This window comes from Loxodonta africana, chromosome 16 (assembly GCF_030014295.1).
Source record: "Loxodonta africana isolate mLoxAfr1 chromosome 16, mLoxAfr1.hap2, whole genome shotgun sequence".
NCBI lineage: Eukaryota > Metazoa > Chordata > Mammalia > Proboscidea > Elephantidae > Loxodonta > Loxodonta africana.
In genome coordinates, this window is record NC_087357.1 from 65859935 (window position 1) to 65874510 (window position 14576).

General features: G+C 42.8%; 1 protein-coding gene across 1 annotated transcript in view; it reads left to right on the forward strand.

Moving 5' to 3' along the window:
* Window positions 1-11492: 11492 nt before the first annotated feature.
* The window catches only part of SIRT1 (sirtuin 1), a 35509-nt gene continuing 32425 nt past the window's right edge, over window positions 11493-14576 (forward strand). Inside the window, exons 1-2 of the mRNA XM_064269631.1 lie at window positions 11493-11973; window positions 13363-13479. Of these exons, the coding sequence (XP_064125701.1) occupies window positions 11544-11973; window positions 13363-13479 (547 nt within the window). The 5' untranslated portion in view covers window positions 11493-11543. The remainder of the gene's footprint in view (window positions 11974-13362; window positions 13480-14576) is intronic.

Consider the following 14576-nt stretch of genomic DNA (forward strand, 5'->3'; position numbering starts at 1 on the left):
TACGTTTTTTTCAACAACATAAACAGCAACTATACATGTGAATCTTGCCAGATGGAATACACAGGAATCAAATCGACTACATCTTCAAAAAGAGACAACAGAAAAGCTCAATATCATCAGTCAGAACAAGGCCGGGGCCAACTGAAGAATAGACCATCAGTTGCTCATAGGCAAGATCAAGTTGAAGCTGAAGAAAATTAGAACAAGTTCACAAGAGCCAAAGTGCAATGTTGAAGATATGCCACCTGAATTTAGAGACCATCTCAAGAATAGCTTTGATGCGTTGAACACTAATGACCGAAGAACAGACAAGTTGTGCAGTGACATCAAGGACATTATACACAAGGAAAGAAAGAAAAGACCAGAATGGATATGAGAAGAGACTCTGAAGTTTGAACGTTGAGTAGCAAATGGAAGAAATAATGAAAAGAACTGAAGATTTCAAAGGGTGGCTTGAGAACACAAAGTAAAGTTTCATAATGACATGTGTAAAGACCTGGAATTAGAAAACCAAAAGAGAAGAACACGCTCGGCATTTGCCAAGCTGAAAGAACTGAAGAAAAAATTAAAGCCTCACGCTGCAAAATTGAATGGTTCTATGGAGAAAATGGAAACCCTGGTGGTGTAGTGGTTAAGTGCTACTGCTGCGAACCAAAGGGTTGGCAGTTTGAATCTGCCAGGTGCTCCATGGAAACTCTATGGGGCAATTCTAATCTGTCCTTTAGGGTCGCTATGAGTCGGAATCGACTTGACGGCACTGGGTTTGGCTTTTTGGTTTATAGAGAAAATATTAAACGACTGTTATGATTAACTACTTTTGTGTGTGACCTCTCTAGCCATGGTTATGTAACTCCCACCCAAGTGACTCTGTGATAGGGTAATCGTGGCCTACCAAGAGGATTGGTCAGTTTTGCCTTAAAAGAGAGCCAATTCCAGAGCAGAGAGAGGAAGACACCAGCAAGGAAGGAGAGACCAGCAGCTGAGACCCAGCAGCAGGAGATGGCCTAGTTGGCTTCCCAGACCACGGAAAAAGCTGAGTGCCTTTGGGAAGAGATTGAGGGCCAGGGAGGCACATGCCTGCAAGCACAGCTGGGGAGAGGCTATCTTGATGAAAGAGCTGTATCCTGAGTTCTTGAGCCTGAAATGTAACTGTTGCTTCCCTTATAACAAATCCCATAATTGTGAGCGTGGTCTTTGAGTTCTGTGTGGCCACTGCAATGAATTATTGAACCCAGCAGAGAAGTAGAGAGTGCTGCGTGAGGGACAGTTAGTGTCAGAATTAGTAAAGATGGCAGAGAGAAGAGGCTTGTCTGGCCTTCACCTCATGGGAGTCAGCCTTGTGCTGTAGATATTGGTTCTCCTTCCCCCTTGTGGGAATGGCCGAGGTCAGACACCTCCCCATGCTGTTTTTACAATGATGCAGGAAGCATCAAAAGAAAGGAATACAGACAGTCACTATTCCGAAAAGAATTGGTCGACGTTCAACCATTTTAACTTAAAACTAAAAACTCAGTGCGGTCGAGTCGATTCCGACTCATAGCGATCCTACAGGACAGAGTAGAACTGCCCCATAGAGTTTCCAAGGAGCACCTGGCGGATTTGAACTGCCGACCCTTTGGTTAGCAGCCATCAACCATTTTAGGAGGTAGCAAATGATGAGGAACCGATGATACTGATGGAAGAGGTCCAAGCTGCACTGAAAGCACTGTCAAAAAACAAGGCTCCAGGAATGGATGGAATACCAATTGCGATGTTTCAACAAACAGATGCAAATCTGGAAGTGCTCACTTGTGTATGCCATGGAATTTGGAAGACAGCTACCTGGTCAATTGACTGGAAGAGATCCACCAGAATGGGGAAATTATCGAACAATTATCACTGATATACACAAGTAAAATTTTGTTGAAGACCATTCAAAAGTGGCTGGAGCAGTACATCAACAGGGAACTGCCAGAAATTCAAGCCGCATTCAGAAGAGGATGCAGAACAAGGGAAATCATTGCTGATGTCACGTAGACCCCGGCTGAAAGCAGAGAATACCAGAAAGATGTTTACCTGTGTTTAATTGACTATGCAAAGGCATTCGACTGTGTGGATCATAACAAGTTGTGAACAACATTGTGAAGAATGGGAATTCCAGAACACTTAATTGTGCTCATGAGGAACCTGTATATACATCAATAGGCAGCCATTCCAAAAGGACAAGGGGATACTGTGTGGTTTAAAGTCATGAAAGGTGTGCATCAGGGTTGTATCCTTTCACCATACTTATTCAATCTGTATGCTGAGCAAATAATCTGAGAAGCTGGACTGTATGAACAAGAATGGGGCATCAGTAATGGAGGAAGTCTCATTTACAACTTGCCTTATGCAGATGACACAACCCTGTTTGCTGAAAGTGAAGAGGACTTGAAGCACTTACTAATGAAGATCAAAGACCACAGTCTTCAGTATGGATTACACCTCAACATAAAGATAACAAAAATCCTCACAACTGGACCAATAAGCAACATCATGAAAAATGAAGAAAAGATTGAAGTTGTCAAGGGATTTCATTTTCCTAGGATCAACAATCAACACCTATCGAAGCAGCAATCAAGAAATCAAAGGATGCATTGCATTGGGCAAATCTGCTGCAAAATGTCTTAGGCTGGGTTCTCTACAGAAGCAAAACCAGTAAAGCATATAAATACATATACAGAGAGAGATTTATATTAAAGAAACACCTCACACAATTGTAGAGGCTGAAACATCCCAAGCCATAGATCAGGATAGAGGTTTCTCCTGATTCACATAGCCTCAGGGGCTTGCAAACCCAAGATTGGCAGGTTGGAGAGCAGGGCTCTTACTCACAGGCTGTGAAGGTTGATGAATCCCAAGATGGGTAGGCAAGATTGCAAGGCTTCTCCTGATTCACGTAGCTGCAGGGGCTGGTGAACCCAAGATCGGCAGGTAAGCTGCTAGCTCAAGCCCCAAGAACAAGAGGTCAGACAAACAAGAGGCAGCTGCAGGATCCAGAACCAGCCAAAAGCCTTGGCAAGGCGAGCAGGAAATGTTAAAAAGCAAAGATGTCACCTTGAAGACTAAAGTGTGCCTGACTCAAGCCATGGTGTTTTCAATCACCTCATATGCATGTGAAAGCTGAATGATGAATAAGGAAGACCGAAGAAGGATTGACGCCCTTGAATTGGTGAATAATATTGAATATACCATGGACTGCCAAAAGAAGGAACAACTCTGTCTTGGAAGATGTACAACCAGGATGCTCCTTAAAAGCAAGGATGGCGAGACTACATCTCACATACTTTGGACATGTTATCATGATGGATCAGTCCCTGGAGAAGGACATCATGCTTGGTAAAGTAGAGGGTCAGTAGAAAAGAGGAGGACCTTCAACGAGATGGATTGACAGTGTGGCTGTAACAATGGGCTCAAGCATAACAATTGTGAGGGTGGCACAGGATCATGCAGTGTTTCTTTCTGTTGTACATAGGGTTGGTATGAGTTGGAACTGACTCGATGGCCCCTAACAACATAGACTTAAATGAGAAAGCAGAACTATAAGCTTCCAGAAGATAGTATGAAGAATAGTTTATGACCCTAATGTAAGGGAAAACAAACAGAAAAAAAAACCATTGCCGTCAAGTCCATTCTAACTCATAGCGACCCTGTAAGACAGAGTAGAACCGCCCCACGGAATTTCCAGTGAGCTCCCGGTGGACTTGAACTGTGGATCTTTTGGTTAGCAGCCATACCACTTAACCACTATGCCACCAGGGTTTCCAACGTAAGGAAAGATTTCTTAAATAAAATACACACACACACACGTGTGCACACACACATAATAATAAAAAAGATTGATAAATTAGTCTACATTAAAATGAAGACTTCTGTTTATCAAAAGTCACATTAAAGGGGTCAACTAAGTGAAGAGCTGACAGGAAATTTTTTATAAAGGCATTAAAAAAAAACACCAACCCAGTGCCATCGATTCCGACTCATAGCGACCCTATAGGACAGAGTAGAACTGCCCCATAGGGTTTCCAAGGAGCACCTGGCACATAATAGATCAATCTAATGAGACCACACCTTAGCCTGGGCACACAGACTACATTTTTGTGCTTGCTGTCTTTTGTTTGTCCTCGATTCCATCCCGTTGGCCTGAATGATGCAATTTTACAGGTCTCTTTGTGTGTAACTATATGACCGATTTCGCTGAATATGAGGAAAAGGAGTAGTGAGTGCCACTTCCAAGAGTGATCCATAGAATCCTTCAACAGATGTTACTTCATTTCTGTTGTCTGTTCACAGACAGAGCTATGAGACAGAAGGAACAAGAGTTTCTTGGTCACTTTTTGTAAGAAAACTACCCAAAAGAACCATCCGAGGAAAACCAACAATGTTGGCTTATTGCATGAGCAAGAAATAAACTTTTGCATTTAGCTATTGAAAATTTCAGGTTATTTATTATGGCAGTCTACCCTGACTAACAACTAAGACGGTCGTTTTTATCATGTTTTTTCAGACCCTAGATTTTCTCAGTGATGCCTTGGGAGATGCTACAGTGGAGACTAAAACCAAAAAACCAAACCTAGTGCCGTCAAGTTGATTCCGACTCATAGCTACCCTATAGGACAGAGTAGAACTGCCCCACAGAGTTTCCAAGGAGCGCCTGGTGGATTCAAACTGCCGGCCCTTTGGTTAAGCAGCCATAGCACTTAACCACTACGCCACTAAAACTAGGATAGGCTTATTCAACCAGTACAGCTCTGTGTTTATATATTTAACACATGTAATCTATAAGTGCATGCGTGAACAATATGGAGCGATACCCATGGTGAAGACTTCAAAAGGCCCAAAAGGTTTTACAGTAAATCTTCACCCCTTTGTCTTTCAGTTTCTAGTAGCAACTTGTTACCCACTCCCTGAATCTTATATATATGTATACGTGTGCATGTCTATATACATATGGGGCCTTGGTGACACAAAGGTTAAGAGCTTGGCTGCTAACCAAACAGTCGAGGGTTTGAACCTACCAACTGCTCAGTGGGAGAAAGGTGTGGCAGTTTATTTCTGTAAAAATTTACAGCCTTGGAAACCCTATGGGGCAATTCTACTCTGTACTATACAGTCGCTATGAGAATAGACTCGATGGCAGTGGGTTTGGTTTTTGGTACATACATATGTATTTCTAAAATATCTGTACAAATGGTTGCATAGTATAGTATTTATTGTCTTGATTTTTTCACTTAATTACTGTCATATCAATAGAGATTTGAATTGTTTTACAGTTGCATTTTATTCTATTGTATGGGTGCACTGTAATATATTTAATCAGTTCCTCACATCGATGGACAATTGGTGTATTTCCAATCTTTTACTATTACCAATAATGGTGCAGTGAATAGCCTTAAGATGTTCCTAGAATTGGAACTGCCAAATTAAAAAGTACATGCACTTTATATTTTGATAAATAGTGTCAAATTGCCTTCCATGGAGTTGTACTAATTTATGCTTCTGCTATCACTATATAAGTAGGCCTGGTTCTTCACACCCTTGCCAATGTAATATATGATCCAATTTTGGTTTTTTGCTAATTCAATATGTGAAAAATGGTATCTCATTGTAGATTAATGTGTATTTCTCTTACTATGAATGAGGATTTACATCTTTCACGTGTTTAAAAGCCACTTGATATCCCTTTTCTATGTACCAAACTCATTTTCAACTGGGCTATCTGTCTTTTTCTTATTATTGGTGGGAATCCTTTAATTATTAAAGGGAATGTATCTATATTGTATAACAGAGTTAAGATCATTCAACAGATGGAATCTGCAGCTAGAAACCAAAGTTTGAAAATCATTGCCTGTGCTACTTTGCAACCTGGCCTTGCTAGTAAAACCCTGCCCACTCTCACTTTCCCTTGGGAATCTTGGTCACTTAGAGCCCCAGCTAGCGTTACTTACCCTGTATGGTTGAAGTTTTAGGTCAGAGTTTCTCCACCATGGCACTATTTTGGCTGGATAATTTTGGTTGACATTTTGGTGAGATAATTCTTCATTTTGAAGGGCAGTCCTCTACATTATAAAATGTTTAGCAGCATCCCTGGTTGCTAGATGTCAGTAGTAAAACCTCCTCTCTAGTTGTGATAACCAAAAATGTCTCCAGATTGTTAAATGTGCCCTGGGGAGAACAGGGGGGAAAACTGCCCCAGCTGAAAATCACATATGTAAGTCTACATATTGTTGGTGGAAGGCAGTATATTTGCTATAGTTTGGAAGTCCCACACACCTACCCAGTCTTTGATAAGGTACCAAATACTTGGTTCTGTAGGGAAGTAAAAAACTTGTGTTATAACCTAGCCAAAAGGACAAAATTACGTATGTGAAATCATGAAAGAACAGTATCTACTGAACATGTGGTATACCTTTGCTGTGTGCCGTTCAGTCAATTCTGACTCATAATGACCCTATAGGACAGAGAACTACACAGGATTTCCTAGGTCTAATCTTTACAGGACTCCCACAGAGGCACTCTGTTGGAACCACCGATCTTTCGGTTAGCAGACAAGTGCTTAACCACTGCACCACCAGGACTCCTTGTAGTATACCTAGGAAATTTTAAAAGGAGAGGTGTAAGACAGGAAAGCTTGCCAACTGCTCCGGCCTCACAGGGGTTTGATAAGGTCGCCAGAACCCAGGGTCTAGCCTCCGCCCTGTAGTTGCAAATATTGGTTACTCCTTTAATTAAAAAAAAAAAAAACCTCATTTTAATATGTCCAATTTTAACAAGAAACATTTATAAATGTCTCTTCAACTCACCTGTCTTAGTATCTAGTGCTGTTATAACAGAAACACCAGAAGTAGATGGCTTTAACAAACAAATTTATTCTCTCATAGTTTAGTAAGTTAGAAATCTGAATTCCGGGCGTCAGCTCTAGGGGAAGGCTTTCTCTCTGTCGGATCTGGAGGAAGGTCTTTCTCACCAATCTTCCCCTGGTCTAGGAGCTTCTCAGAGCAGGGACCCCAGATTCAAAGGACACACTCTGCTCCTGGTACTACTTTCTTGGTGGTATGAGGTCTCCCTCTTCTTTGCTCCCTTCTTTCTTTTATATATCAAAAGAGATCGACTCAAGATAAACCTAATCTTATAGATTGAATCCTGCTTCATTAACATAACTGCTTCTAATCCTGACTCATTAACAGCATAGAGGATTTATAACCCATAGGAAAATCAGATGACAAAATGGTGGACAATCACATAATACTGGGAATCAGGGCTTAGCCAAATAGACACACAATTTTAGGGGATATGATTCAATCCATAACACCTCCCATCCATACACACTCCCTCCATTAAGGGATGTTAAAATGTTAGCATTTTGATATGTAACTTTCCATATTTTTCCCAAGCCTATGCAGTCATATTTGCTTATAGGTTTTTTTTTTTACATAAGAAAAGGACATAAAAAGGGATATTTATTAAATAATAAAAAGACCATAATATACCATTACTGTGCATCTTGCTTTTGTCACCCATAGTGTATCATAAATATTCCTCAATAGCAGTTTACAAATGTTACAAATATTTTTAATGGTTGCATACTATTCCACAGTATGTGTGCACTGGAACTCGATCAAGTTTCCTATGGATAGGTGTCTGGATTGTTTTTTGACTTTTATTCCAGCAACAACAATGCCACAATAAACATTTATATCCTTACATATTCATAATTTTTTTTCCTTAAGATAAATATTTTCCACATGGGATTTTGGATTGAAATGTACGTGTGTATTTATAATATTTTCAGATTACTTTCCAACACTATAACAGCAATTTATGAGTATGTTTTCCCATATCCTGTTTAGCAACAGACAGTAATAATTTTTTTTTTCTATTTGAGGAGGTGAAAAATCATACCCCATTGTTTTAATTGCATACTCCCAACTACTAATAGGGTTGAGCATATTTTACATTTGTATCTAGTCAAATGTATCTGTCTAGTTATTTTAATGGTTCCTGTCTTGCTTAAGTTCTTGCTTGACCCAAAGCTACATAAATATTCTCCTAAAATGTCTTACGATATTTTTATTGTCGCATTTTTTTCATTTAGACCTTCAACCCATCTGGAATTTATTTTTTAATATAGTGTTAGGTAGGGATCTACATTCGTATTCTTCCAGATTGATAATCTGTTCTTCCAATACCATTTTATTCATACACAAAGAGTTGGCACCAACTACCCTACTAACCGTAATCAGTCAAGACTAATATCAAAGCTATAAGGCCAATTTACCAGTTTACAGAAAAAGGACTGCCAAGTCAGCCAGAATATTAACGTGGGCTCTCTGCACATTTTCTCCTCAGTGGAAAATACTATATGTAAAGTCCTTCCCTGGAGAAGGATATCATGCTTGGTAAAGTAGAGAGCCAGCGAAAAAAAGGAAGACCCTCAACAAGATGGATTGACACAGTGGCTGCAACAGTGGGCTCAAGCATAAAAGTGATTATGAGGATGGTGCAGGACTGGGCAGTGTTTCATTCTGTTGTACACAGGGTTGTCGTGAGTCGGAACCAACTTGAAAGCACCTAACAACAACAATAAAGCCAAATTACTACTGAAGGCTGCTCAGGCGTCTTAGGGTTAGAGTCAAATAATCTTAATAACTAGTGTCAGAAGTCTATGACAGCCCAATGCATCTATCTCTGCCTTGTCAACTAAGGTGCCAGATCTTATGTCATCAGTTTTACTAACTCTCTTACCTGAACTGTGCTGGGGACGAACTGAGAAGCTCCTTGTCTTGCTTCTTGCTTCTTTTTCTAGTATCCATGTTGACCACCACCCTTCATTCAGTAATTCTTTTTCTTTATGGGAATCTTCATTTTGACTCTTTATTCATTTTTGTATGCTTTTCCTCATTCATCCAACAAAAATATGTGCCAGTTACAGTCCTAGAGAGTTGATAATCGAGAGGTAAACCAGATGAACAAAATTCCTGCTGTAATTGGGGAAGACAGTAAATAACACATATAAAGAAAAGAAAAAAGTTTAATAAGGTAGGATAATATACTCTATAACGTATGAAGAGGTAGTAGGGCACAATGGTTAAGTGCTCGACTGCTGACTGAAAGGTTGGCTGTTCGAACCCACTCAGGAACACCTCAGGAGAAAGGCCTGGTGATTTGTTTCTGTAAAGATTACATCCAGGAAAATCCTATGCAGGAGTTCTGCTCTGTCACATGGGGTCACTGGGGATTGGAATTGACTCGATGGCATCCAACAACATTCTAGGGACAGAAAACCAAAACCAAATCAAACCTAGTGCCATCAAGTCAATTCCAACTCATAGCAAACCTATAGGACAGGGTAGAACTGCTCCATAGAGTATCCAAGGAGTGCCTAGTGGATTTGAACTGCCAGCCTTTTGGTTAGCAGTCGTAGCACTTAACCACTACACCACCAGAGTTTCCTCTAGGGACAGAGGCACAGGGAAAAGTGTAACAAATATGTGGCAGACATGTATTTAAGAAGTACCTCCAGAATTATTTTATACATACATAAACAAACAGGTAAATACAGTCTCCCTCCCACAGTCCACTCCCTTCATACACTGTACTGTATACACTGTTCTGTATCTTGCACTGTGCAGCTTAGAGATCATTCCACACGAGAACTTAGAGTTGTTCCTCATTTTTTTAATGCTTCTTATGAAAGCTCAATTTAGAGTACACTAATGATAAAAAATAATTACAAGAAGGGCAAGGCCAGATTTACGGGAGAAGCTGAAAAACTGAATCTAAACTTGCAGGCTATAGGGATTAGGGAATGACCTGAGTTTTAGGCAAGTTTTAGTTCTCAACTATGGGTAGGTCAGGCTCTAGTTGGGAGTTGTTTTTTCTCATCATACAATTCTGTTTCTTGCTTATCCCTCTGGCACGCATAACTCATCTCTGGCCTTTCAGCACACTAGCCATCATATTGATCACAAAGCATTTCTTGTAATTCATAAACACTAGCAAGTGTCTTTGATGGATGATAAATACAAATAAATGAATGAATAACATATGTCCATAAACTTACAAATATCTTTTTCAAAATAAAATGGTGAATTTTGTTTCTATTTCGATGAGAAAACAATTCTCAACATTTTACATGTTATATCCTACGTGGTTGAGAATCAATTTATTAAATACTTTGTAGGGTACCATAGACAAAGTGGGGAGTGAACAGGGCTAAGGATGCCAGCTAGGAAGGGTGAGGTGCTTACACAGTTAGAAACTGGAGTTTAAGACGGAAGGAAAGACAACAGGATTTGGTCACTGGTTAGAGTGGACTGAAGAAAAACTTAAAAGATGATTTCAAGGTTTCAAAAATGTGAGGTTATCATTTTAAAAAAGTGAAATGACCAGTTGAAAGGGGAGATTCTCAGGTTAATTTGAAATACTAAGACTTTTGGATTTAGATGGAATCTTGGCCTCTGCTGCTGACGTCAAAATCTAACTATGAGGGACGTCCACCAAGTTTGAAAACGCGGTCAAGCCTTCCTTCTCAGACCACTGTTAAAAGGTAAAAAGCCTGAAGTCCAAAGATTGGGACTCTGACCCTTGAATTAAAATTGTAATTGTTAATTCCGATTCTCTGGTTCTAAATGAGTATCTTGAGGTCTTCCATGCCTTGCCATGACTACCTTGCAATAAACTGAGTTTATGCACGATAATCTTAAGCATTTCTTCATTCACCTTTAAAATTAAAGCTCACAAGGCAAATGTCCAGAAGGACACATGCCTTTACGGATTTGACAATCTACACGACTCCACAAGTGATTGGGGGACAGGGGGACAACTGACAAAGGAGGGAGCCAAACCAAAAAACCCGTTGCCGTCCAGTCCAGTGGATTCCCGACTCATCAGGACCGGAGGAGAACACGAACCCAAAGAGGAACTGTCAGAACAGTGTGAGGGAGCTTCTGTGTCCTGCTGCTGCTACTCTTACCCCAAAACAAAACAAACGACTATCCATAGTATCTCAGGGAGGAAAGCTTTAGGCAGCTTCATTCCTTCTCCTATCTCAGGAACCAGATTTTAACTCAGCTAAATCTAGACAGGACTAGGACAGCCAAGGTGTGCGCTTCCAGCATTGGCGTAAACGCGCAGGGGAAGCAACCCTGGAGCCATCGGACCGCATTGCCTTCGGAAGGCCGTTTGAAAGACGAGCTGAGAAGGTGGCGAAGGGGCGAGCTCGGCCGCACCACGCGTCTGCCGCCGAGAGGCGGGGCCGCGGGCTGCCGGGCTGCGTCGCTCCGGGCCCACGCCGAGCCGGGAAGGCGGACGCACGGCCCCGGCCTCCGCCCGCCACGTGACCAGCCGTGTTGTGGTCCGGACCGCGTGGGTGGCGGGAGCTGGCGGGAGGGCGGGGGCGGCGAGGGGGCGGGTCACGTGACGGGGTTTAAATCTCCCGCAGCCGGAGCCGCGGGGGCGCCAGTGCCGCGCGCCGAGCGGGAGGAGAGCAGGCGAGGAGGGAGGGCCAGAGAGGCAGTTGGAAGATGGCGGACGAGGCGGCGCTCGCCCTTCAGCCCGGCAGCTCCCCCTCGGCGGCGGCGGCGGCGGCGGCCGAAAAGGAGGCCGTGTCGCCGCCCGCCGGAGAGCCGCTCCGGAAGAGGCCGCGAAGAGACGGCCCCGGCCTCGGCCGGAGCCCGGGAGAGCCCGGCGGAGCGGCCCCGGAGCGTGAGGTTCCGGCGGCGGCCGGGGGCTGCTCTGCGGCGCCGCCGTGGCGGGAGGCGGCGGCGGCGGGCGAGGAGCGGGAGGCCCAGGCGGCGGCCGTGGCGGCTCCGGCGACCGGAGAAGACAATGGGCTAGGCCTGCAGGGCCTATCCCGGGAGCCGCCACCGGCCGACGACTTCGACGACGACGACGACGGCGAGGAGGAGGAGGAGGAGGAGGAGGAGGCAGCGGCGGCGGCGATTGGGTACCGAGGTGCGCAGGGGCGCGGGCCGCCGGGACTGCGCATCCCCTTCTCCCTCCTGCGGGGCCCCTCCTGGCGTGGGTTCGCGGGGTCTCTGGGGCCGGGCCGGGGCGGGGGGCGCCTCTGCGGCGGAGTCTCCCTCCCCAGCTCGCTTTTCCGCTCAGCTGCGCACCCCCAGGGCAGCCGGCCCGGCTGCGGGAGCGATCCGCAGGCTCGCGGGCTCGCTGGCTGCCTCCTCCCTCCCGCTCCCCTCTGTCTGCGGCTCGCCGGGCGGCCCCGTGCTTTGCGCAGCCGCTGGGCCGGGAAACTCTTGCAATTGGTTTTAAAATAAGTTTTCTTCCCCCTCCTACTGTTTTTGCATACTGCTTTTGTTAAAGACTTTTGCTTTTCGTCCGCCTTCCCCAGCACACTTAAGTCTGCAACTTTTGCCTGTCCCATTGATCGACCTTTGCCATTGCCTTTGCAACCGGACACCTGTTCAGTTTACCTTTTTTTTTTCAGGGTCTGTATTATTAAACTTAAAGTTTTACGTTTTAAAGAGGAAAGCTGTTTCTAAAGGTATAGCATGTAAAATATAAAGAACATGGCTGTTACTAAAGACGTTACTCGAGTGGTGCAGTTAATAATGGGCATGGAAAGTAATAGTACTTTGAGTTTTTTTTATAAATATTGTTTTTTCTGTAATGATCTAATAATGATTTTTAGAGGAGGTATAATCCCTGTGTGTGTGTGTGATCCTGACATGAAAATTGGCATTTTTGGCACCCTGAAGCGGATATGTTAGGTGTATAAATCGTGTCATCCATGAGGGTTTCAATATTTTTGATCTGAGGAGTTTCTGTTTTGGGTGGTGGTTCATTTGTATCAATATTTTAATTAAGTCCAGTGGCTCATATGTAAATTAACGTGTGCATTAAGGACTAGATTAGTAAAACAACCCCCGATATCAAGGAATTTACAGTTTAGCAGGGGAAACACAATACACAGATGTCTTTCTACGTTTGGTGTTATTGAAAGGGTTAGAAACGCAAATTGCAGCAGTTAACGTTTAAAGTTTTTTGTAGTAAATTTCTATTTGATAATTTTTCATAAACGCTGTTATTTGTGATTGACAGTTTAACTAGATCACTGCTTTTTTTGTTCTGTTTTTTCTTAAGTGGGCTCAATTTATTTCTAGATTTTGATGGACAAACTTAGATTCTGGGTAGCAGCCCTGAAGATGAGGGTACTTCTCCTTTGAAAGGTGTGGGCAGACCTGATAGGCATTCTTTACACACATGGTATGAATGTTTAAGTGCTGCGTTAAATGAACGTCATTGCTTCATAGCCATTATAGGTCTTAATACATTTTTGGTGCAGGCTGTTTCAGCACCCTTCAGTTACTTTTGCTTCTTTTGCAGATAACCTTCTATTCAGTGATGAAATTATCACCAATGGCTTTCATTCTTGTGAAAGTGATGAGGACGATAGAGCCTCACATGCAAGCTCTAGCGACTGGACCCCAAGGCCACGGATAGGTATGATTTCAAAGCTCTGCAGCTTTAGAGACAAAATGCTTTTTATTGTCTTGTATTTTCATTTTATGAGAACTAAAAATTTAATTCTCTGCCCCCTTATGCCCTCATGATGAGGTTCTTGGGAGCTTGGTGAGATTTAATGTCAGCTTAGGGACAGCTTGAAGGTCCTTGGATGGTGCACATGGTTTGTGCTGAGCTACTGACTGAAAGGTACCCAGCAGCTCCAAGGGAGAAAGACTTGGTGATCTGCTTCCCTAAAGATTGCAGCCAAGAAAACCCTATGGGGCTCAGTTCCACTCTAATACATAGGGTCGCCATGAGTCAGGATTGGGCTAGAGACGGTCTAGGGAAAGTTAGTGATTTTGTTTTTGTTACTGAACAGCTCAGGCCCCTGGAAGCTGGCCTTTTTGCTGTTTCTCACACAGCCAGGTCCTTCTCACTCCTCAGGCCCTTTGCATTTGTGTCTTCTGCCTGGAATGTGCTTTCTCCAGGTAAATAGAGGGTCTTGCTCCCTTACTTCTTTTTAGCTTTTGCTCAGAAAGCATATCATGAGTGAGGCAGACCCTGACCACACTATCTAAAATTGACACTCCTCCATCTCCTACTGCCCAGCCAATCCCCTTCATATCATTTCTTTAATTTTTTTCTTCTTAAAGACTTCTTGAGAAACTGTGTGTCTTACTTGTTTGTCTTTTTTATTACCTGTTTACTATGCTAGAATATAAGCTGCACGGGGACAGGGATTTTTGACTGACTTGTATGCTACTATTTTGTTAAGTTCCAGGCCTAGAAAAGTACCTGGTACATAGTATGTGTTCAAATATTTATTAAATAGGTGAATGAAATGGGAAAGTATTTTGAAGTCAAGAATGTTAACAGATTTTTATAATAAAGGCATAATATACCCCGTCTTGAAAGTGGTCTTTTTCTTAATGTGCTCTCCTTCTTTCAAAAGTGGCTTGACTAAACACAGCGATGATTAGTTCCTTTTTAGTGTCTGTAATATGTTATATTTTTTATTTTCTCTGGCTAGGAAACTGTTCTAAGAAATTTCAGGGAAAATACTTTTAGTGACAGTATTATTTTGGAATATTAAG